The 26,058-nt window shown below is 38.7% G+C and overlaps 1 protein-coding gene across 1 annotated transcript; it reads left to right on the top strand.

The window, feature by feature from the left end:
* Window positions 1–89: 89 nt before the first annotated feature.
* pdx1 (pancreatic and duodenal homeobox 1) lies at window positions 90–25,388 on the top strand. Its single transcript, XM_002934019.5, has 2 exons — window positions 90–608; window positions 24,465–25,388. The coding sequence occupies exons 1-2, from the start codon at window positions 200–202 to the stop codon at window positions 24,869–24,871; spliced, it is 816 nt and encodes a 271-aa protein (XP_002934065.1). The 5' UTR covers window positions 90–199; the 3' UTR covers window positions 24,872–25,388.
* The last annotated feature ends 670 nt before the right edge of the window (window positions 25,389–26,058 follow it).

Here is a 26,058-nt window from a genome sequence, read left to right as displayed (position 1 = left end):
TCTCCTTATCTACTAGTCCTAACCCCTCCCAACAGGTGTCCACTGCCAAGTCACATGTGCAAGGGATGGACCAATCTGGCTGCAGAAGGAAGGCAAGGGACCATTCCCTGCAGGTAAAGCTTACCTGTCACCTAACACAGCAGACTTGAGAGAGAAGTGCAGAGTGATCACCTTATGGTTTCCTCAGCTGCTTATCGCCATGAACACCGATGACCAATATTATCCCCAAGCTCCACTTTACAAAGAGCCTTGTGCGTTCCAGAGGAGTCAGGCGCAGGACTATAACCCAAGCCCCCCAGCATGCCTTTACATGGGAAGGCAGCAGCAAGCAGCCTACAGCAACCCCTTGGTAGCTCTGGACCCCGGCAGTCCTCCAGACATCTCACCGTATGAAGTGCCGCCCATATCCGAAGAGCCCATTGTTCCTCACCTCCATCACCATCACCACCATCATCACCACCATCACCCAGGGATCCCTCACCCCCACCAGCAAATGCCATTCCCAGATGACACTGAATCTGCAACATTAGAGGAACGGAATCGAACCCTTTTACCTTTCCCATGGATGAAATCTACCAAATCCCACACCTGGAAAGGACAGTGGACAGGTGAGCTACAGATCACTTTCATTTAATTGCTGGGGCCTGTACTTTTAATAATAATCAGCCAATCAAATGCTCCAGTAGAGTTGAGCAGCAGTTACTATGTTTGGGCACCATGTTTGTCCCCTTTGTGTATGGGATACCTTAGAGACAGTTACATTTTAACCACTGCTGTGAGATAGGACTTTGGTGAAGCCTAAAGGCACGCTGTACTTTCCATGGAAAGGGAATAGCTGTATAGGAAGTTGTGGAGTAGGAGACTCAGGCTGGGGATTAGAGGCGCAGCACTCATGCATTATTGCTGCTATTGCCTAGTCCCGTGCATGGGAGTCTGGCCGGAAACAGGCAGCATAATGCAGAGCTTGTCTGCCCGTGATTGGCACATTTGGGGAGAAAGCCCTCTATCAGCTCAGAATAGCTCCGTCTCTGGAACAATATTCCTGTATCTCATCGCACAATGTTATCACGGGGCCCATTATGCACTATTTTGTCACACCTGCAAAGCAAATATTTTATTAATAGCTTTGTACAAATAGGCTGTTGAAAATGTATATTCTAGCAATATTCAGGGCAGATATTTTCTGCCCTCTAACCTTGCCCAGACGACGTCAGATACCCGGCAGGAAGTGGGTTTATCACCCCCAAGAGATTGACAGGAGAGCCTGAGCCTGTTTGGGTCACGCGGCCTGGGAATGGCACAATTATTACCTGCACTTTCCTTTCTATTGTCTCCAATGAGTAAATCAAAATTCTGATTTTATTGCAATATTTATATCATTCTTCCAAAATACATTAATCTTTTAAATATCATTTCTATGATTTTATATCAGAAAGTTGACATTTTCTTTCATTATGCAAAAACAGTTTTTGGGTGGATATCCCCTTTATTAACAATTCATAATACAGTATAGGATCCATTATTCGGAAACTCGTTATCCAGAAAGCTTTTAATTATGGGAAGGCCATTTACCGTAGGTCACATTTTAATCAAATAATTCAAACTTTTAAAAATGATTCCCTTTTCTCTGTAATAATAAAACAGTACCTGTACTTGATCCCAACTAGGATATAATTACCCCTTATTGGGGGCAGAACAATCCTATTGGGTTTATTTAATGGTTAAATGATTCCCTTTTCTCTGTAATAATAAACAGTACCTGTACTTGATCCCAACTAAGATATAATTACCCCTTATTGGGGGCAGAACAATCCTATTGGGTTTATTTCATGGTTAAATGATTCCCTTTTCTCTGTAATAATAAAACAGTACCTGTACTTGATCCCAACTAAGGTATAATTACCCCTTATTGGGGGAAGAATAATCCTATTGGGTTTATTTAATGGTTAAATGATTCCCTTTTCTCTGTAATAATAAAACAGTACCTGTACTTGATCCCAACTAAGATATAATTACCCCTTATTGGGGGCAGAACAGCCCTATTGGGTTTATTTAATGGTTAAATGATTCCCTTTTCTCTGTAATAATAAAACAGTACCTGTACTTGATCCCAACTAAGATATAATTACCCCTTATTGGGGGCAGAACAGCCCTATTGGGTTTATTTAATGGTTAAATGATTCCCTTTTCTCTGTAATAATAAAACAGTACCTTGTACTTGATCCCAACTAAGATAAAATTAATCCTTATTGGAGGCAGAACAATCCTATTGGGTTTATTTAATGTTTACATGGTTTTTTTTAGTAGACTTAAGGTATGGAGATCCAAATAAAGCAAAGATCCCTTATCCAGAAAGTCACAGGTCCCGAGCATTCTGGATAATAAGTTCCATACCTGTATAAGAAATGATTTATAATATTATAATACATAAGCATCATAACCTCAGAAACCACATTACTATTGAGGCTGCAGACCATAAAACACTAAGGTGACCTCTGATTATTATTACAAGAATAGGTGCATTATTTCTTTTCATAAACAAAATTCAGGGAGCCATGCAGCAAATGTGACATCACTAAGCCCCAGTTTATTATTGATGACATCATGTAAAGATGTAATTATCTTTATAAAGTTATTTGTGGGTTTGGTAAATTAAACGATTGTTTTGTAATGTCATTCATTATAATCCATGATGTCACTTGTTACTTGTGATTGGTTGTAACTTAAAAAATAAATGTACCCCCTATTGTAAATAAGGATATTAGAATTTAACTAGGAGTTCCATGATCTGTATAAAAGCACTCGGCCTGCAGCCTCGCGCCCATTTGTCACTGAGCTCCTCGGTCACCTCTGAAATCCCTATGTTTTATAATATAATAGGTTGTGAGCCTATCGAGCCCCATAGATCCGACTGGTGGCTGTCCGACTACTACAACTCCCAGTATAACGTGATAGCCTTATTGCTATTATGGTTAAATGAATATATCCATTTTAAGGTAGCATTAAATGACACAGTAATACATACTTATGGGTATGGGATCTGTTATCCGGAAACCCATTATCTAGAAAGCTCTGAATTACGGAAAGCCTGTCTCCCATAGACTCCATTTTAATCAAATAATTCAGATTTTTATAATTGATTTCCTTTTTTCTTTATAAAAATAAAACAGTACCTGTATTTGATCCCAACTAAGACATAATCAATCCTTATTGGCGCAGAAAAATCCTTTTGGGTTTAATTAATGTTGTATTGATTTTTTAGGGGACGTAAGGTATGAAGATCCAAATTACGGAAAGACACCTTATCCGAAAAACCCTTGGTCCTGAGCATTTTGGATAATGGGTCCTATAATTTTACTACTTATTAGAATAAATAAAGAAATGTATAACATCATTAACAAAGCCACAATATCGGCACAGCTATGGGATCTACCTGTTCTCCAGGAAGTGACAGGAATCCTATTTCCCATAGGGTCCTATTTAAACAGTTTTAATTTTTGTCCGTTACCCTGCAATTAACAAAAATATCCTATTTTTTTCAATGCCTAAAAGTTTTTAGTAGCCTCGGGGCACAGTGCTCAAAATTACTGGCACCCCAAGGTCCTAAGCAATCTGGATAACGTCTCGTACCTGTAGTAATAACTGAGACAGCTACCATTATTATCTTAATAGTTAATGATAATAAAAAGGATTTCCAAAAATGTTTAAATGGCTATAGGATATGAAAGTACCGGAAATGTGTCATAACGACCAGCAACGTTCATTTATTTATTTATTGCATTAGTATTGGGGGGCCCTTCGTATCCAGCAAATTATTTCTAGCGCTAATTCTTACTGTCACCTAAAGGAAAAGTATTTCTTGTCTTCAAACTGGCAACTTTGATTTCCCCTGGGATCAATATTTACCCTGTAGTTGAATGTACTGATATAACGCTGTTACTTAGTCATTATCCAATCAATGCAATCGATATTTTATAGGACGGCAACAGATTATTCTATGTAGGATGTAGCACAGAGAGACTTTTCTCGCTGCCATTCTCGTACCATAGAGGATAAAATCGCATCAGTGAATATTATATGGAGTACTGAGAGCAGGCACCTTAGTAATTGTGCAGCTCATTTGGGGCAGCCATACTGTTGTTTTGCCTTGGTTATTTATTTTTAATAAACTAATTTATTTACTTTTTCAAGCAACACGGTGCCTGTGGTCATGCAAATCTACAGTATTCTTGTCTTAAGAAAGCAATACATTTCTTGTTTTACTCCCATTTACAGATTCAGTTTCAGAATCCACCATTGTTTATTAAATTGCCCTTCTACCAATGTAGCCCCGAACTTGTTTCCTGCAGTAGTGTTGGCCAGACCCCTTAGCTCTTGTCCAACTATATCTCGCAGGATCCCTGTAACAGGGATTTTCAGTTCTTAGAATGAGGGACTGGGCTGCATCTCCCAGTATCCCCCTGACTACCTTTGCTTTTCAAGGGGTGCTGTTTGTCATAATTCAGTAAGAGCTGATAGGCCAGAGAAGCTGGACATCCCCGGTCCAAAGTACTCCAGTAAAGTGCATAAATATAGCAGCTAGCAACGAACACAGAGTAGCCATACAACATAATCAATGCAATTCAATAAAAGGCAGTTGGCGGTTGTTGTGTTTCCGCACTGTATAATTACTAAGTACAAAGTGAGGAGCCAAAACTTCACTCGGCCGTGCCACTAAGGCATCAGGCCCTGGCCCAGTTCTGGCCCAGTATAAGAAAACCACCATTGTCAGTAATTTAATCGGTTCCAAGCACTAAAGCCTGAAGAAGTCACGCGGTATATAAATCAATGGACTGAAAGCGTAGACTCTGATCCGAGGAAGAGCTACTCTTATTCCCTTTGCCCTCTTACTGGGACTGGGACAAACCCATATGTTTCCCATGTTATCAAAAATCCACTCACTTCAACCAGGGGGTTCCCGCGAATGCGGAAGTTTACTGAACATTGTATTTCTAAGTAAATGAATGTTTAATTTATTAAGGAATATAATAACAACATTGTACATATCATCATATTTTTAAACACACTGTGCTTTGCTATTACTTCGTATTACAAGGGGAGTAATATTTGTCAAAATATTGGTGGCAAATTGGTGTCACAAAGTGATTTTATTCCACTGAAGCTCCACCCAGTTTGGGCAATGAAAAAGCGGCAAAAATTTAATTTCTGTATCATTTCCTGAGAGTATTTTGAGAGCTATTTGGATTTAAGAGACACAAAACCATTTTTCAATTCTGTACCTTCCCCAGAACCTGCTTTGCTAGTCTAGACTAGTTTAGCATTGGGGGCTAGTATTGGGGGCTAGCACTGGGGACTAGTATTGGGGGCTAGTATTGGGGGCTAGTATTGGGGCTAGCATTGGGGACTGGTATTGGGGGCTAGCGTTGGGGCTAGCATTGGGGGCTAGTATTGGGGGCTAGCACTGGGGACTAGTATTGGGGGCTAGTATTGGGGCTAGCATTGGGGACTGGTATTGGGGGCTAGCATTGGGGGCTAGTATTGGGGGCTAGCACTGGGGACTAGTATTGGGGGCTAGTATTGGGGCTAGCATTGGGGACTAGTATTGGGGGCTAGTATTGGGGCTAGCATTGGGGGCTAGTATTGGGGGCTAGCATTGGGGGCTAGTATTGGGGCCTAGCACTGGGGACTAGTATTGGGGGCTAGTATTGGGGCTAGCATTGGGGACTAGTATTGGGGGCTAGCATTGGGGGCTAGTATTGGGGAACAGTATTGGGGGCTAGCATTGGGGGCTAGTATTGGGGGCTAGCATTGGGTGCTAGTATTGGGGGCTAGCATTGGGTGCTAGTATTGGGGGGATAGCATTGGGTGCTAGTATTTGGGGGATAGCATTGGGTGCTAGTATTGGGGGGATAGCATTGGGTGCTAGTATTGGGGGATAGCATTGGGTGCTAGTATTGGGGGATAGCATTGGGTGCTAGTATTGGGGGCTAGCATTGGGTGCTAGTATTGGGGGATAGCATTGGGTGCTAGTATTGGGGGATAGCATTGGGTGCTAGTATTGGGGGATAGCAATGGGTGCTAGTATTGGGGGCTAGTATTGGGTGCTAGTATTGGGGGCTATCATTGGGGGCTAGAGGCCCCAAAAACAAGGCATTTGACAAAAAAAATGTTCTATCTTCAGTATATTGTGGAATTTTTCTGAAAATGCTGTAATGTTGTATACGGTGGAGAATGCTCTCATTGTACTTCAATAAATATTTTACATTCTGCTATTAAACTGTGTTTCCTCAAATGCCCTGAGAGATTTAATTTAATTAAAATAATGGCTGTTTCTTCTCTCTATTCTGGAAAAGAAATTCTATTTTTGATCAGAGGCACTACAGAGCTTTATGCAGAACTATTTCTTCCATAGGACTATTAAAATTGCATTGGAGGTATTTTTTATAGGTTTTGTTACAGAAAAGTTTGTCTTGTGACAGAGGGGAGGACTTTGATACCTCACAGTAAAATAAAAAGTGAATTTTTACACCATTCTTGTATTATAAATGTGCCCTACAGCTCAGATACAGATACATTTCCAAACTATCCATAAATTAGAGAATTACATCTCAGTTGAAAAGGGAAAAGGGAATCATTTAACCATGAAATAAACCCAATAGGGCTGTTCTGCCCCCAATAAGGGGTAATTATATCTTAGTTGGGATCAAGTACAGGTACTGTTTTATTATTACAGAGAAAAGGGAATCATTTAAACATGAAATAAACCCAATAGGGCTGTTCTGCCCCCAATAAGGGGTAATTATATCTTAGTTGGGATCAAGTACAGGTACTGTTTTATTATTACAGAGAAAAGGGAATCATTTAACCATTAAATAAACCCAATAGGATTGTTCTGCCCCCAATAAGGGGTAGTTATATCTTAGTTGGGATCAAGTACAGGTACTGTTTTATTATTACAGAGAAAAGGGAATAATTTAACCATTAAATAAACCCAATAGGGCTGTTCTGCCCCCAATAAGGGGTAATTATATCTTAGTTGGGATCAAGTACAGGTACTGTTTTATTATTACAGAGAAAAGGGAATCATTTAACCATTAAATAATCCCAATAGGGCTGTTCTGCCCCAATAAGGGGTAATTATATCTTAGTTGGGATTAAGTACAATGTATTGTTTTATTATTACAGAGGAAAAGGAAGTCATTTTTAAATATTTGAAATATTGGATTAAAATGTGATCTATGGTAGGTCGCCTTCCCGTAATTCAAAGCTTCAAATCTGGGTTTCCAGATAATGGATCCCCTACCTTTACCTGTATGTATAAATTTGGGTGGAAAATGATTTATAATATTTGGGCATATGTAACACCATTTCCATCCCCTTTCACTATAGCATTAGGAACAGCAGCCATAACAATGTGCATATTATACAGGTTTAAATATAAGTTTTAGTTACCCTTAATTTGCCTTCTATTCAGCTTTCTGTCTCGCCACAGGCGTAGCGCTCTCGGCTGTACAGCCATTATATTTATCCACTGCATAACAAAAAGCCCAAAAACGTTTTTCATGTCCATATTATTCATTCTAATACTTCTTTAAAAGAAACTGTACAATGCAGATAAATTGAATTATACGGGAATTTCAGTTATATTACTGGAGATTGTTAAGGTGGCAGCTGCACCCTCATCTTCACGTAAAATCGTTCTTGGAAAAAAAGACTGTTTTTTTTCAGCGATTTGTATTCTGTTGGGCTGCGCTGTGTTTATTGAAACATTTTTTTTCTGAAAATAATCAATACACAATTGCTGTTAGCAGGGGACAAATGTGACAGGCTCCAGCTCCTGGGTAGGACAGTAGATACGCTGCTGTTGCATGTGTGCCCGGGACAATCATTTTGCAATGCACAGTGCTGAGTGTATTTTCTAGCAGATAATTGGCAGTGGGGATTTTTCTTACGTTATGTGCAGCAGAATTATGAATACTGTAGGCTTGAAATTCTTCAATTCATTTTTTTATTTTAATTTGTCCATTTAATGCAGTCAATATTCATTGCTAGAACAGGTTTCTCTGTAGTACTTTGTACTTGATCCTAACTCAGATATAATTCATCTTTATTGGTGGCAAAACAATCCTATTAGATTTATATATTTTTAAAAAAATTTTTAACAGCCTTAAGGTGGTGATCCCAGTTACGGAAAGATCCCTGATCTGGAAAACAGGTCCTGAGCATTCTGGAAAATAGATCCAATACCTGTATGTTTATAATGTAATTCTATGTGCACATTATTCTGCATATGATAAATATAGAGGAAAACCCCTTGTATTGGTTATAGGTAGTTTTTGTATGTTTAATGCACACACTACACTTTTAATGCATCCATTTCTTGTAGAACACTGCAGAATAAGTTGGCATCTTGTTCATTATATGTTATTATTATTATTATTATTATTATTATTATTATTATTAATGTTATGTATAATAATAATAATAATAATAATAATAATAATAATAATAATAATAATAATAATAATAATAATAATAATAATAAGTATTATTATTATTATTATTTCCATTACAGTTGAACATACAGAATAATATTGAAAAATATATTTTCTATTTATGATTAAGTGGTGCTAATTTTATAAATCTCATAAACCTCATAGAATTCAGATTGTTCCCTTGGTGCATAAGATAATGAACACATTTAGGATTTTTCATTTTCTTGACTGAGAATAACTGCATTTATGAAACTTGTTTGTTTAGCTAATGAAATGTACTGGCAGGAAATGGCCGTTTTACTTAATGGGAGAAATACCTCACATCCTCACATATAAATTTACAAAGATGTATATACAGGTATTGGATCCGTTATCCAGAAACCCATTATCCAGAAAGTTCTGAATTACAGAAAGGCCATCTCCCATTTTAAAGTAAATAATTCTAATTTTTTATTCTGTAAAAAAATGGTACCTTGTACTTCATCCCAACTAAGGTATAAAAAATCCTTATTAAAGGGAAAACAATCATATAAATGCAATATATAAATATTTTTTTAGAATGCTTAAGGTATGGAGAGCCAAATTATGGAAAGATCCCTTGCCTAGAAAACCCCAAGTCTCTAGCAATCTAGACCCATACCTGTATTGATATTATTGAATTATAAATAATGGCAAGGGCATTGGAAAACTGGAAAGACTGAGACTAAACCCTTTATCGGATGAGCATTTGTCTTCCCTGTCCCTATATGGGTTTCACCAAGTTACTCTTAATGGTTGGGATCCGTTATCCGGAAACCCATTATCCAGAAATTTCCGAATTACGGAAAGGCCGTCTCCCATAGACTCAATTATAAGCAAATTCTAATTTTTGAAAATTATTTCCTATTTCTCTGTAATAATAAAACAGTACCTGTACTTGATCCCAACTAAGATATAATTACCCCTTATTGGGGGCAGAACAGCCCTATTGGGTTTATTTCATGGTTAAATGATTCCCTTTTCTCTGTAATAATAAAACAGTACCTGTACTTGATCCCAACTAAGATATAATTACCCCTTATTGGGGGCAGAACAGTCCTATTGGGTTTATTTAATGGTTAAATGATTCCCTTTTCTCTGTAATAATAAAACAGTACCTGTACTTGATCCCAACTAAGATATAATTACCCCTTATTGGGGGCAGAACAGTCCTATTGGGTTTATTTAATGGTTAAATGATTCCCTTTTCTCTGTAATAATAAAACAGTACCTGTACTTCATCCCAACTAAGATATAATTACCCCTTATTGGGGGCAGAACAGCCCTATTGGGTTTATTTCATGGTTAAATGATTCCCTTTTCTCTGTAATAATAAAACAGTACCTGTACTTGATCCCAACTAAGATATAATTACCCCTTATTGGGGGCAGAACAGCCCTATTGGGTTTATTTCATGGTTAAATGATTCCCTTTTCTCTGTAATAATAAAACAGTACCTTGTACTTGATCCCAACTAAGATATAATTAATCCTTATTGGGGGCAGAACAATCCTATTGGGTTTATTCAATATTTAAATTATTTTTAGTAGACTTAAGGTATGGAGATCCAAATTACGGAAAGACCCCTTATCCAGAAAACCCCAGGTCCCGAGCATTTTGGATAACAGGTCCCATACCTGTACAGGTAGGGGTATTATTATCCAGAATTCTAAGCACCTGGGGCTTTCTGAATTTTTAGAATTGTCGATCACCATACTTTGCTTATGTGAACTCAGTGTTTTCCACTTGGGAACAGAATTCTACATAAATATCTACAAGGATCCATTAAAAACATCTACAGAATATGCCTGGAAATAAGGTTAATAGCTATACTGGTTAATATATAAGTTCTACTCATAGTAACAGCAATGGCCCCATTTCTGAAGCCAGTGTTACACAGGGATGTTGGATCAATTCAATCAACCCTGGGCAAAGGGGCCCCTGGGCATTTGATTTCATGGCTGTTTTTATTTTAGTGCTCCACCCCTATATATATAAATGTCTGGGCACTACTGTTGCTGTCTATGTTAGGATAATACTATTATGATGCTGGGGTGATCACACACAGGTCTGAAAATTTTGGGGGGATGATTCTGGCATAACCCTGTCGGTATCCATTAGATCCAGCTTTTTTGTTCTTGTTTATTGGAGATTTTAGTCACTCAAGTCAAACACTACTGACACTGGCGAGAAGCAATTTCCCAAGCGGCTAAGATTTCCCACTAAAGAAAATCCCAGCAGTCCAATAACCCCTATGTCATAGGCCTGAATTAAACCATACTACTAATAAAAAACACAATCATCAATGCAACTGCAATAGTGGGGAACTGCAGATCTACCGATACCTTTAAAAAAATATAATACAGGTATAGGATCCGTAAACCCATTGTCCAAAAAGCTCCAAATTATAGGAAGGGCATCTTCCGTAGACTCCAATTCAAAATTTTACAATATATTTCCTTTTTTTCTGTAATAATAAAAAACTTGCCCCAAACGAAATTATTTTTAAGTAGACTTAAGGTATGGAGATCCAAATTACAGAGAGACCCTTTATCTGGAAAACCCCAGGTCCCAGGCATTCTGGATAACAGGTCCCATCCCTTTACTTCTCTTTTCTTTATATATTAGGAAAATAAAGAATAATATTGGTTTGTTCAATGTTAATCCCCCAAACAGATTCATGCCGTACTGTACATTTGATATCAGACTAAAGGTGAACAAACAGTAAATGGTAGCTTACGGTCTAGTGAGTAGAGCTGGATACATTCGTTTAAGATTTGCAATACAGAATTATGCTAAGCTGAAGTATAAATTCTGAATAATATTTTATTTAAAGGGGAAACATGAGGGTGAGCAAAGGGGAACGGATGGGATATCGCAAAAGGATAATGGATTGTATGAAGGAAAGCTCGCTAGCGGCGGGTGAAAAATTATAATTTTGTAGCATAATTATCAAAGGGTGAACAAAAAATGTAGACAGATACGGCATTCCGTGCCACTCGCAGCCTAGCAAAGAGCTAAAAAGGCGGAATGTTTTGTTGATTTTGCTAAGGAATAACTTTATTGTTAAGGAATAACTTTATGAACGAATTGACTCTTAAATAACTCATAACCTACTTTTAATCGAAAAGAAAGACGACGCAGGGTATTAATTGCTTTCTAAAGCCACAAGTATACACTGCAATGTATAAGGTGCATAAATACAGCCCTCCTGGCGCCAGGTATCCAGACGGTATGTAGAAACCTACGTGCTTCATATCACTTCTATAGATTAAGGCTGATACCACATGCCTCATTCGCAAACACCTTCAGCTCCTCTACATGTTAAATGCCTCCATCTAAACCACCATCGCCTTCTGGAGTAGTTCCTCCCATATGACCCATGATTCCAAACAAGGCTGCTGCCAAACAGAACTGCAAGAGTGTGAATATGTGAATATGGTCACATGATTGTATTTTTATACAAGTATAGGGCTTGTGATCCAGAATGCTTGGGACCTGGGGTTTTCTGGGTAAGGGGTCTTTCCATAATTTGGATCACTTTAAATCATTTAAATGTTAAATAATCCCCAAAGGACTGTTTTGCACCCAGTAAGGATTCATTATATCTTCAAATCAATTAGAAGTTCTGTATTATTAATACAGAGAAAAAGGAAAATATTTTTGAAAAATTTGGATTTTTGTTAAAATTCGGCAATGGCCTTCCTGTATGGATAACGGGGTTTCTTGATAAAAGATCCCATACCTGTATGTTTGTTAGGCTTTCACAAAGGGAATACCACATTCTCCTGTTTTTCTGTTGCTTTTTATTATTGCTAAACAATTATTATTAAATATATCATGTAAAAATAAATGAATTCTGATAATGTGAAAATGGTCCCACAAAATCAGCAGATAAAGCAAAAGCAACACTCCAACCTGCTGAGCCTAAAAACCCTTTATATTTTCCTTTTCTCCAATTTCATTATAATATTTCCAACAATGTCATTTAATAAATAATGTACTCATTGCAGAATGCTCAAGAGAACATCCCATTTAGTAAGAGAATTTTGCACAATTTTGGCACACAATTATTGCGTAGGAATGCAGATACAGTTTCATGGGATTGTTGCAAATTCAAAAATGGAACGATTATACTTTAACTTTGCATTAATATGTTTGTTGACAGTAATTTTCCAATTTTTTTCAAATATCAAATTTTTTATCATTTATAATTTTAAAATTATTTTTATAAACACAATATCTAGTTAACTGTATCTATAACAACACAAACCAAACATGTCACTGTAATAGTTATTCCATTGTGTGTGATAAAAAGCTGTAATGTAAAAGCTCACATTTGCATGGTATCTAGTAAATCACAAGCAATTGTACAACATTGTGATGCTTAGATTTCTTTTAACAACAACATTCTGCTTATTCCTTATCCGGAAAGGCCATCTCCCATAGACTCCATTATAAGCAAATAATTCTAATTTTTAAAAATGGTTTCCTTTTTCTCAGTAAGAATATAACAGAACCTTGTACTTGATCCCAACTAAGGTATAAACAATTCTATTGGGTTTATTCAATGATTAAATGAATTTTAGCAGAGTTTAAGTTATGGAGATCCAAATTACAGAAAGATCCCTTATCCCAAAAACCCCAGGTCCCGAGCATTCTGGATAACAGGTCCCATACCTGTATTTACTTTCAATAAAAATCCCTTAATACCCTTCCAAATATGCTTTCTAATATGAGTCACAAATAGCAAAATGACAATCTGCACAGATTGGAAAATACAAGTAATAAAAAACATTCACACTCTTTTCTCTGTTTTATTCCCTAAAATTTAGTGGACAAATATTGTTTATAAAAAAGACGCTGCATGTTTCACTTTCATTTTTGGGTAAATATTGAGAGCAGTATTTTATCTTAATTCGATCCAAAACCCCCAGTAATTTGTGTTTCTGTTCAGTCCCTGCATTTCTGTTTTCTCTGGAAATTTAGTACAGGTATGGGACCTGTTATCCAGAATGCTTGGGACCTGGGGTTTTCCGGATAAGGGGTCTTTCCGTAGCTTGGATCTCCATACCTTAAGTCTACTAAAAAATCAATTAAACATTAATTTTAAAAATGTGAATTATTTGATTAAAATTGAGTCTATGGGAGATGGCCTTTCCGTAATTCGGAACTTTCTGGATAACGGGTTTCTGGAGAAGGGGTCTGATACCTGTACAATAGAAATACTAAAACTGCATCAAGATAATTAACATTCAGTCTTTTATTTTCTACAAAATGTTAGACTGATACAATTTAACTTGATTATTTTATATTAATATAAGTGGGAAAGAGATACAGGTTGAAATGAATGTGCCTGCAATTTATTTTTAATTTGACATTTTTAAAAAAAATTGTATTCACCAGAGAAAACCCTAATAGAAGGGCAAACAACAGAAAAAATCTCCCTCAAAGAATTAAGCTGAAACTACATGAGGGGCAGTGTTTCTGTTTTCTCCTTAAAAATTAAGTAGGAATAATAATTTAATTGTTAATTCATAAAATGATATAAGCATATTGATATATTCAAGCAATTTGTGGGACTTTTTGGAGCAACATTTCTATATTTCTTTAACCCCATATTTAGTTATATCTCTCATAGAAATAACCGCTCATATTATTGAATGGGATAGAATGACATTATATTTAACACAGGAAGGCAGATTTATTAATTTTCGAGGTCGAGGGGGGAAAAAACTTGATCAAAGGGGAAAAAAGCAACAAAACAAGTGTTTTTGAACACAAGCTTATTTCAGAAAAAGGTGACAGATAGTGATGAGCGAATCTGTCCCGTTTCGCTTCGCCAAAAAGATGCGCAATTAGTTGTGTGTGTCTTAAAAAAAGAACCAACACCTGCAACTTTTTTTTTGATGCAGGCGACACTTTTTTGATGTGGGAGACAATTTTTACGAGGCGAATTTTGACGCCCGTTTTGTGAAACAATCCACCAATGGTGAAATGTGGAAATTTGCCCCCACTCCATGCCTGCTGAATAATTTTGCCCGTCACTAGTGACAGAATATTCTCAGTTACACTTTTTTACAGAAGAAAAATTGTCCCCAAGTAGGAATCACGCTGTTCCGTTCTTTTTTAACCGGCCTACAAATCTCAAATGTTTGAATGACCTGGGAAGTAAATAAACTTGTTACAGACGATCCCCACTGACTCCCTAGATTTTACCTGCCATGTTTTTTTCTTTTGACAAATCCTGACTAAGGTTTCCAAAAATTATTCCCACATATATACACCAATCAAAATAAAAAAACACAATCTCAAATATTAAAATGTGACCTGTAAAAGATTCCCAGAAGCTGGAAATTCTTCACATTTACTAAACTGTCAGGAAAGGGTTTAACAAATTGACACATTAATCAAAGCAAATGAACGCGTCTATTCATCAGAATGTGCCGTCAAACACCATTCTATTCATTACGAGGCTTAGATATAACACCCCTCCGGATTATTAGTTGGATTATTTGGGATTTATTTGGGGCTTTACAATTTGGACAAATTGTTCCAGTGCTGAAATAATCTTAGTAAATCTAACAAAGCTAAATAATTGGAGAAAAAAACCATAAAATATAAAGACCAGCTGGAAATGATCTCAGAATATCACTGTCTACATCATATTTCAATTTGAATAAACTTAAATAATAATATTTTACCAAAGCTGAATGTTTGCTGATTTATTAAAAAAAATATTCATAATTTTCTTTTCAATTATTTTTATTAATTTTTCACATTAAATAAGGTGGACTGAAATACAAAGTCCTTAAGGAAATAACTGGGAAAAGGGGGATTTCAATCATTTTCAATGGGTCTAGAATCTTTCAAAAAAATTTCAAAAGATTTGAATTTACTTAGATTTTAGATTTCAAAGTTTTCTCAGCTATCATACATCCAGCTTCTGGTAGGTATTAAAGGAATACTGTCATGGGAAAATATGTTTTTTTCAAAACGCATCAGTTAATAGAGCTTCTCCAGCAGAATCCTGCATTGTAATCTGTTTTTCAAAAACACAAACAGATTTCTGCCATTTTTGCCATTTAATCAGGGGCGGGCCAAGCCAACCGGGCGCCCTAGGCAACCCGGTCGGCCAACTCCGCCCACCCACCCCCAACGGCACATGCGCGCCAAAGCACAGGAGGAGGTGCAGGGGGGGGGTGCGCAATGCCAATGACAAAGTAGCACTAGGGGTAGGCAGGAGAGGCTCCTGTCTGGCGCCCCCCAATCATTGCGCCCTAGGCAGCTGCCTCTTCTGGGTACCCCTAGTTCCGGCCCTGCATTTAATATTTTCATAGCGCACAGTTATGCTGCCAAATACAATCCTTGGCAGTCTATGTTATATAGGTGATACCGCAGTGACACTTGATAATAAATAGACAATAGTTACATTCATGGGCACGGTAATCATTAATAGCAAATACACACACAGAATAGGGAGGGGGGAAAGCAAAAACCCTCTTTAATTTTGTCATTGTCCCTCCTTTTGGGGGTTGTAAAAGGATGTCTATACATAGAGACAAATATAAATTGCTGGTACCTAAACCGACAACACTACTTATTGTTCTGAAATGCTATAAGACCTTTTTTCGAGCAAAAGCATTGTCAATCAATCGCTATTGGAATCGCTGAAAGTAAAACCCACTGAGCGGGAAGTCGCTGCATTCGCCCATTGCACTGAATGTCATTTGTAATTGTGGGCAGGGAGTATGACACTTGGATTTATGGGAAATAGAATCGCTCCGTTGTGGAAATCTTTAGTAATCACTAAAGTCGGAAAAGACGAACGACTTGTCGCTGGAACTCGCTTTTTAATAATCGTAGCAACTAAATCTCCCCGTGGGACATTAGCCTCACTGATTTGCTTAAATCCCTGAGCATTGAGGATCCACAGAGATTGTTTGATACTTTCTTCATCCGTTAAGGTGGCCAAACATGCCAAGATCCACTAGCTTGGCGGTCCTTCTCCTGATATCCCCACCTACGGGTGGGCGATATTGTGCCAATTCAATCATTTCTGGGGCCAAGCAATCTAATTAAAAAGACCAGTATAGGCTTCAGTTGGTTCGGGGGACTGCATCAACGAGCCAATGCGGTCCCCGATCCAACTAATTTTCAAACCAGCCGTGCAGGCCGTCATTAGTGCCCAGTCTATGGGGCCAATATCGGCAGCTAGAATAGCCCATGTATGGCCACCTTTAGTGTCTTGGGACCCACATTTTCATTGCCCTTCTTTTAACCTGGAGGAAGATACTGTATATCGTCATGACTGTCATACCTCCTTACATGTATGAATGGCCCCTAGGTATATCCTTTTCTGCAGGTTGTAGGTTTCAAGAAATGAATATAAGTGAATATAAAGAAGAAAAAACATATTTGTGAGCATTATTATATATGTTTGGGTTTCACGTGGAGGTCACTGTAAAGACACATCCAACTTTAAGAGACATCACTATCTCACAGGTGGAATTCAGTGGGAATTGTACATATATAAATATATACACTCATTGGGCTCATTTACTTGGGACCCTTCAGAAATAGGACGTACATTTCTATGCATAATAAAAGATGCTAAAGGGACTATAGTCAGGTAGCTCTGTCATAAATCTTATCTCATCCTCAATATACAAACAACTCTTTCTAATCATCTTTGTTGCTAAATTGATTCTTTGGCCACGGGGAATCCCTGTGTAGAGATTAACAACATCATAGCTGGAAGGAATTAGTTGGCCTATTGTCCTGTGAAGTTACAATGTTATTGTTACTTTTTATCTTTCTATGCAGGCCCTCTCTTGGTCATATTGTCTCTTGTTTAAACCACTGCCTGGTTGCTAGGGCAAAATTAGGCCTTATAATAATAATATCATTGTCAAGTTAATTTAACGTTGGACTATGCCTTAAAGAAAGCTCACTAATGCACTAATTAATGAATTATACAAGTAAATGATGGAACAGTGTCCTGACTTGAATCCAACATACCTTCCTCCATTTCAGCCTTAGCTCCTTCTGCATTTCCAGATGGGAATGACTGTGTAATTTAGCTGTTGATTTATCATTGCAGAAATATTTAAGTTCTGTAAAAAATGTTCTCAGGAAGAATTGGTGGACAATAGCAGTTTCCTATAGACATAAAAAATTCAGCTTTATGAACATGTGTCTTTTTTCAACCCAACTTCCTATGTTACTATGACACATCATCAAAGCATGCTAAAAATTTTCTTTTTGGGTTTAGGTCTGGGAATTGGCCTTGGCCAACAAAGGAGTTTATATTTACCTATGTACAATTGGCTCATACCCATTATAAGTTTCCTTACACAAGGCAACTTATCTTCTTCAGGAGTTGCCAATTCTTAAGTTTTTTGTGGTCTGTGCTCACAATGTTGTTGTTTTGGTTCATTTAAACAGTGTAGACCATCAAATCCGCCTCTTGGTAGCCTTTCTGATCATTCTTCATGCCATCGGGTTTGGTGATTTAATGAGGGAGTTCAGTGTTGCTATACGGCTTACAAACATGACTGTGAGGAAGAATTCTCTCCCTTCAACCAGTGTTTCCTGCTGAATTATTCCTATTTCCAATGGATCTAAGCAAGACCTTTCCAGGGCCATATAAACAGGGGGTTTCTAGTTTCTATTTGATCGAGAGTTTGCTCAATAGACACATCTATTGCAATCTTATCTTGAGGTGTGACTTTTCTATTGGAACCAATATTAAGTTATGGAATTGGGTTACAACGGATTGTTGGTGCATTTTAGTTTTGAATCTGCTGTTCCACTGAGATCTATGAAGCCCATTATTAACAATGAGAGCTTCATTTACTGGTGTCATTTAGTTGTGCCCCTGGGCTACCAATCAAGGGAATTATAACACAGTAGGAGAATTATGGGACATGATAAGTAATAGCCTGTGACAATCGCTGCGTAGTAAAAAATTAAAACTGTAGGTTTATAAAAGCTGGGAAACACAAACCAACACCTCTTAATATCTCCATGAAACACAAATAGAAAACGAGCCATGTGTTTTTTTTTTATTCAAACAAGGAATGAAATGTCTCCTACAAGTCTTTGGAAAGCATAACCATTAATCCAGCAAACCTTTCATGGATTTATCAGTGTAGCTATATTTTTATCATGGCTTGGACTTATCAGATGCAAATTATAACATGTAAGGAATAGGACTTATTGATCCATCCTCATAAATAGACGCCATCAGTCTTTGGGACTAATAATGAACCAAGCGACAAAAAAAAGACCAAAGTTCAGGTAAACAAATTGATCTTGGAAAAACGAATGTATATTTGTTCTGTGTTGCTATATCACACAACAATAGCCTTAGACAAGCACCCCATACAGCATATAGCCCAGAACTCGCAGCCAATAAGTTATTGATATCATATTTTTAGATGGTAAACTAGTGATTTTTACCTCTTTAAAGGTTACTCTTTCTCACAACTTTACAAATTGGCAACTTTACAAATGTGCCGCTGCATATTTCCGTGCTTGGGACAGAACACTTGAGAGCCAGAGAAACTACAACTGTGTATTAAGGATCAGTAATCACTCTTTGCTTTTCTATGGGCACACATGCGCAATGCCTTTCCAGGGGGGCATTGCCCCCGCCATACGATAACAAGCATGGGGGCAATGATACCAAGCATGGGGGCAATGATAAAGGAGCGTGAACTACGGGTAGGCAGGGGAGGTACCTGTCTGGCCCATCATCGTTGCACCCTAGGAAGGTGCCTCTCCTGCCTACCCTTAGTTCCAGCCCTGCCAAATATTATTGGAAATGCTTATCTCCGTCAAGATAAAATCTGTTTAGACAAATATCAGCGGTGCAGACCATTTTTTCCATTCTGCAATCAGATTTCCTTGAGTCTAAATAATGCAGAAGAACCACCATGTATTCCCTTGTGTGATCTACCAAAGATAAAACACCTTGAAGCCAATTATTTGGGCACAACAGCAGGTTGGCCCACACATTTGGGTCCCTCTGGAACTTTGGGCCCTGGACCCTACCTGAGCAGTAATTATAACCCGCCTCTGCATTCCACACATTTTTACACCAAATCAATTCATGTTTTCGTTTCTCCCTGCCCCTAGGAGGGGGTCCCAGACTGTTTCAGCTCTCATGCATGGACACCCCTCTTGTTAAGCTCTGAATTGTCCCCTAAGCTTACCAACAGAACTGGAATTGAGTTTTCACCCTTGTACTTTGTAACTACTGGTTCCCTAGGACTTCATATTTGTGGTGATTTATGACACAGAAAAGTGGTTAAAATCAAAGGTCCATTATTAGAACAGGCTATTCCAGAATGCGGAAAGGAATACTGTCATGGGAAAACATGTTTATTTCAAAACCCATCAGTTAATAGAGCTTCTCCAGCAAAATCCTGCATTGAAATCCATTTTTTATATTTGATTTTGAAATTTTACACGGGGCTAGTCATATTATTCATTTCCCAGGGTGCCACAGCCATGTGACCTGTGCTCTGATAAACTTCAGTCTTACTTTACTGCTGCGCTGCAAGTTGGAGTGATATCCCCCCCTCCCAGCAGCCGATCAGCAGAACAATGGGAAGGGAGCAAGAAGGCAGCTCCCTGCATTGCTTATGTCCCATGGAGCGAGTTAGTTGCCATAGATAGATCTCTGCTACAGGGGGCGATTAACCACTTTGAAATGCCTCCTGCAGGCAACTTCATGCAACTTCAGAAAGCTGAAGAGATGTGTAGTAGAGATGTAGCGAACTGTTCGCCGGCGAACTAATTCGCGCGAACATTGGGTGTTCACGAACGCGCAAGTTCGCGAACTTTTCGCGTATGTTCGCAATTTGGGTTCGCGTGGCGTTTTTCCGCTGCGTTTTTCTCGGCCTAAAAACGCCATGCAAGCCATACATGTCTATGAAGATTCTCATTCATCCAGGTCATGATATACAGTATCTAGTAGAATTAAGTCTAAAACAACTGGACTTTTCTGAGTTTTTCTTGAAAACGTTTCACCACTCATCCGAGTGGCTTCTTCAGTTCAAATGACTGGTAGGGAATTCCCCGGTATTTAAACTCTTGATGGTAGTAGAGTCACAGACATCCAATCACAATGGTTCCATTGAACTTGTTCAGTTAGGTGTTAGCTGAAACTGACAGGTGTAAGAAGGTATGATCCAATCACAATGGTACCAAGATTCTCATTGATGAAGGTGTTAATCCTTCAAAGTACATGACTGGAAGTGTGAACTGTTGTGAAACTGCCGGGGTAAGGATGTCAACGCGCCATTGTATGTTGGTGACAAGCGGTGTCTCAGGCCCCCTCCTCTGTTCAGGGATGGTTTTTCCAAGCTGGCATAAATGGCCTCTTTCACACCTCTTTCGAACCATCTGTCCTCTCGGTCCAAAATATGCACGTTACTGTCCTCAAAGGAGTGACCTTTTTCTTTGAGGTGTAGATAGACCGCTGAGTCTTGTCCTGAGGAGTTTGCCCGCCTATGTTGGGCCATTCTCTTACAGAGAGGTTGTTTTGTCTCCCCAATGTATAAGTCTGAGCACTCTTCACTACACTGGACAGCATAGACCACATTACTTTTCATATGCTTGGGTGTTGGGTCTTTAGGGTGCACCAGCTTCTGTCTCAGGGTGTTGCTGGGTTTGAAAAACACAGGAATGCGATGTTTGTTGAAAATTCTCCTAAGTTTTTCTGATGTTCCAGCAACATATGGAATGACTATGTTGTTTCGCCTGCTGTGTTCCTCCCTTCTGTTTGTAGGTCTGGTCTTTCTTTTGGTCTTTGATTTGGTTTTGATGAAGGCCCAGTCTGGGTACCCACAAGTTTTCAGAGCTCCTTTTAGATGTTAATATTCTTTCTCCTTAGCCTCTGCATTGGATGCCACAGTTTCAGCCCGATACATGGCGCCATACATGGCGTTTTTCAGCAAATCCAGTTTCCATGGTGGTAATAGCGTGAAATAGCAAAAAACGCTGCATATTTCCGCTAGGTCTGCCAGCTGCCTTTGCGATTTTATGCAATGCTGTGTCAACAAAGTGTTTTTCAGAGAAATTTTTGCCCTTGATCCCCCTCCTGCATGCCCTGTCCAGGTCATGGCACCCTTTAAACAACTTTAAAATTAGTTTTCTGGCCAGAAATGACTTTTCTAGGTTTTAAAGTTCGCCTTCCCATTGAAGTCTATGGGGTTTGAAAAGTTTGCGAATATTCAAACTTTTTTTTTGAGGTTCGCTACATCCCTGATGTGTGGGCCTTTTCACCAGGGACTCCTATTGTTGCCGATGGAAAGGCATTTCAGAGCGATTAGTTGCTTGTGATAGCAGAGATCTACTGTGGGCAACCTATTTGTTCCGTGGGACATTAGTCTAAAGGTGGTAAATATGACAATAGTTCTTCTAATAAAAAAATCTAAGTCTGGCTTGCGACTCCTCCAGTTACATGGGAGTAGGAGAAACAATAGGTTACCTGAAAACTAACAGTCAGATTGAAATTGTAGGATAAAGTCCTAAAAAATTAAATCAGAGGATGTTTTAACGACAATCATTTGAAAGTGATCTATCGGAAATGCATTGTCGGTCCCCCAAGGATATCTTCTGATACACAATACACACACAGATTTTACCATTATCCGACCAAAATTTTCTAACCTGTCCAATTGACTAAAGGACTGATCGCCATGGAAGAAAAATGATCAGGACTATAATTCGGGACCCAAATATGGTCGGAAAATCATACGAAACATACGAAACATACACGCATTGATTATATCAGTATGGCCAGCTTTAGAGGGAAATGTAAGAAGGGAACAAAGGTTTGATCAGATGCCCCATTATGTGATATGCAATGGAGAGCACCTTTGGTGAGTTTAGTGTTTATGGGAAATGGGCAGAGAGCAGAGAAGTCCAAAGGGAAAGGCACGAGGAAAATTGGATACATACAAACAGCATCAGCATCCCAATGAGATGGTCACTGGAACTGATAGAATCTTTCTCATAGCGTGACCTAAGCAAGAATTGTGCTGTCAGGTCTGGAACTGCAGGAAGGCCACAATGGCCCAGGCCTGGGGCAACACAACTCTGCATACCTTCGGGCAGCACTTGGGAATGGGCACACAGCAGATAGAAGCTGACCCACTGACACCTGGGAGTGTTGCTGGAATCCCAGTCCTACACTGAATTTATTTCATATATCAAGTTTCAGTCAAGTTAAACACCATTTGTAGCCTATGTTATTGCATTTTACCATATATTCATGTCTCTGGTGTATCATAAGGCAATACATAGCAGGAAATTATAGCAATATAAATGGTTTTTGTTTATTATATTGCAATAATTTTGCAACAAGGATGTCACAATGGTACATTACTCAGAAGTTGTAATGCCATATCTTATAAACAGATCTAGTTTATAAAGCTAAAGGAACATGCCTCTGAGTCATGACCCATCCTCACGTTATATCTTAAGACATGCTTCTGTGAATTACAAACTAACATTTTTAGCTTCCTATCCCATTGAGCCCCTGTAGAAATCCAGCACCGCCCCCTGGGTAAATACATTTATGCTGTTTCCAGCATTTGCCAACATGGAGGTATAAGGAGTTGAGGTCTGTACAACTTTGTTATTGCATCTGGCACAAAGCCAATTATCTTTAGCAGAACGTAAGCATGGAGCTTAGGATTTGCCCTGTTGCACATGTGGAATGGTGGGTTGGTAAGGGGTATTATGGAAATGCCCATGGGCCACTCCTTACATGGCACATCCCATGGTCTGACCATGGTTGCTTGTCATTTACTGTCATGTACAATTCTTTGTGTCTGATGCAAAGATTTGCCTCTGACAGTGGTGGCCAAGAATCAGTGGAGCAATGAGGACACAAAAATGTGGTTCCTTGTGGTTCTTTGTTTGCTTTACCCCCTATAGCAGGGGTGTCAAACTCAATTGCACAGGGGGCCAAAATTCAAAACACACTTTAGGTCGCGGGCTGAACATGTACCTGTGCCAGCAGCCATATTATTGCCCCATGTACCTGTGCCAGCAGCCATATTATTGCCCCATGTACCTGTGCCAGCAGCCATATTATTGCCCCATGTACCTGTGCCAGCAGCCATATTATTGCCCCATGTACCTGTGCCAGCAGCCATATTATTGCCCCATGTACCTGTGCCAGCAGCCATATTGCCCCGTGTACCTGTGTCAGCCAAAATATCAAGCAAGCGCCAGAACTCTGCGCCGCGCCGGTTTCTCCCGCCAGCTCTCTCTGTCTCTCTCTCTCTGTCCGTGACGGCAAATGCGAATGCGTGCACCAACCCCTACGCGCATGTGTCACAGCGGGCCGGATACAATTACATGCCGGGCCGGATATGGCCCGCGGGCCGCCAGCTTGACACATATGCCCTATAGAGATGTACAATCATCTAATGCTTCAGTTGTAACTGTTGTTCAGTTGTATCCACCAGGGTTCAGTTTATTATTTCTTCTTGATTTTTGGAGGCCAGAAAGAAAGAATAATCACCCAGCTTATATAAAAACAAAAGAATCTACACACACAATGTTACATAAATTAAGTTCTGTCATTTAAGGGGAGTTTTGTTTATATGATTTGGAATGGTGAGCCAATAGGCTACAATTAGCTTAGTGTTCTAAGTATTGTTGACCCACACATACAACATAAGGGCTGTGATTGGCTATTTGGTAGCACCATGTGATATGTGTCTCTATGCTTCTGAAACTTTTCTCCAAGCCAAAAATATGTAGTATATCACACAAAAGTGGAAAGTTTTTGAGTAGAACTTGGCTTGTTCCCAGGGTGGCTGCTGATTTGCATGCATGGGGCTCTGCTGTTGATGTGTGGATATATATGACATATACAAGGAGCATGTGCAACCACAGCTAAATAGTGATTTTCTCTCATTACAGGTGGATCATACATAATGGAACAAGAGGAGAACAAAAGAACAAGGACAGCCTACACAAGAGCCCAGCTGCTGGAGCTAGAGAAGGAGTTCCTCTTCAACAAATACATCTCGAGACCACGGAGAGTAGAGCTGGCAGTCATGCTGAACCTGACAGAGAGACACATAAAAATCTGGTTCCAGAACCGAAGAATGAAGTGGAAGAAGGAGGAAGATAAAAAGAGAGGAAGGGGCAGCGACCCAGAACAAGACTCTGTTGTGTCCTCTGCTGATGTGATTAAAGATGAGCCTCAATGTCTTGGAAACTCCCAAAACACAGGGGACTTGGTCCGTTCTTCTGCTCTGCCAACTTCGCCCCAGTCCAATCCCATTCCCGCTACCGGATCCTTGCGGCAGGCAGAAAAACGATAGAAATAGCCAAGAAAATGAAATGCTGGCCCAGTTCGTATTGTCTCACAAGTATTATGGAGATCAACTTTTCATGGACACAATAGACCATAAAATGAAATACAACCACTTATAGAATGAGCCCTCTTCTTTTGCCAATTAACAGCAACAACAAAAAATGTTTTTTCTCCTTGTACAACAGTAATTACTATTATATTGTTTTAGGTGCAAATATTCAGACTCCGATCTTAGAAAGTATTGAATGTTCTTTATTCATTGCATAGTACAGTGTGCTAGCATAGAGGCGTTATTTTTATGACATTGCAAATTATTTGTAAGATATTCTAGAATTGTACCAACATGTGAAGGGTTATTAGGGGTACAAAAACCATATGATTGTCAGCAAAAATGGACTGGCCCATCATAATACTTTTTGAGATATATAATGACAAAATTACATGATATGTTAGGCCAGAATTTTTATATAAATATATATATATATGTATATGTATGTATATATATATATATATATATGTATGTATGTATAGTACAGGTATGGGACCTGTTATCCAGAATGCTCGGGACCTGGGGTTTTCCGGATAAGAGATCTTTCTGTAATTTGGATCTCCATAACTTAAGTCTGCTAAACATCATTTAAATATTTTATGAACCCAATAGTCTTGTTTTGCCTCCAATAAGGATTAATTATATCTTAGTGGGGATCAAGTACAGGTACTGTTTTATTATTACAGAGAAAAGGGAATCATTTAACCATTAAATAAACCCAATAGGGCTGTTCTGCCCCAATAAGGGGTAATTATATCTTAGTTGGGATCAAGTACAGGTACTGTTTTATTATTACAGAGAAAAGGGAATCATTTAACCATTAAATAAACCCAATAGGACTGTTCTGCCCCCAATAAGGGGTAATTATATCTTAGTTGGGATCAAGTACAGGTACTGTTTTATTATTACAGAGTAAAAGGAAATCTATGGGCGACGGCCTTTCCGTAATTCGTAACTTTCTGGATAACAGGGTTCCAGATAAGGGATCCGATACCTGTACATGTAGTACATATCTGTGTGAATGTTTGTGTGTGCATACAGAAGCCACATGCATGACTGAGGAGGTTCAAGCTATTGTATGTTGCTTCTGTGTTTATGAATTGGGACATTTTGCATTTCCTTATTTTCCAGTATTGACTTAAGTT

Source organism: Xenopus tropicalis, chromosome 2, assembly GCF_000004195.4.
Source record: "Xenopus tropicalis strain Nigerian chromosome 2, UCB_Xtro_10.0, whole genome shotgun sequence".
NCBI lineage: Eukaryota > Metazoa > Chordata > Amphibia > Anura > Pipidae > Xenopus > Xenopus tropicalis.
Note: the sequence above shows the minus strand (reverse complement) of the source record. Positions and strands in the feature narration are given on the sequence as shown.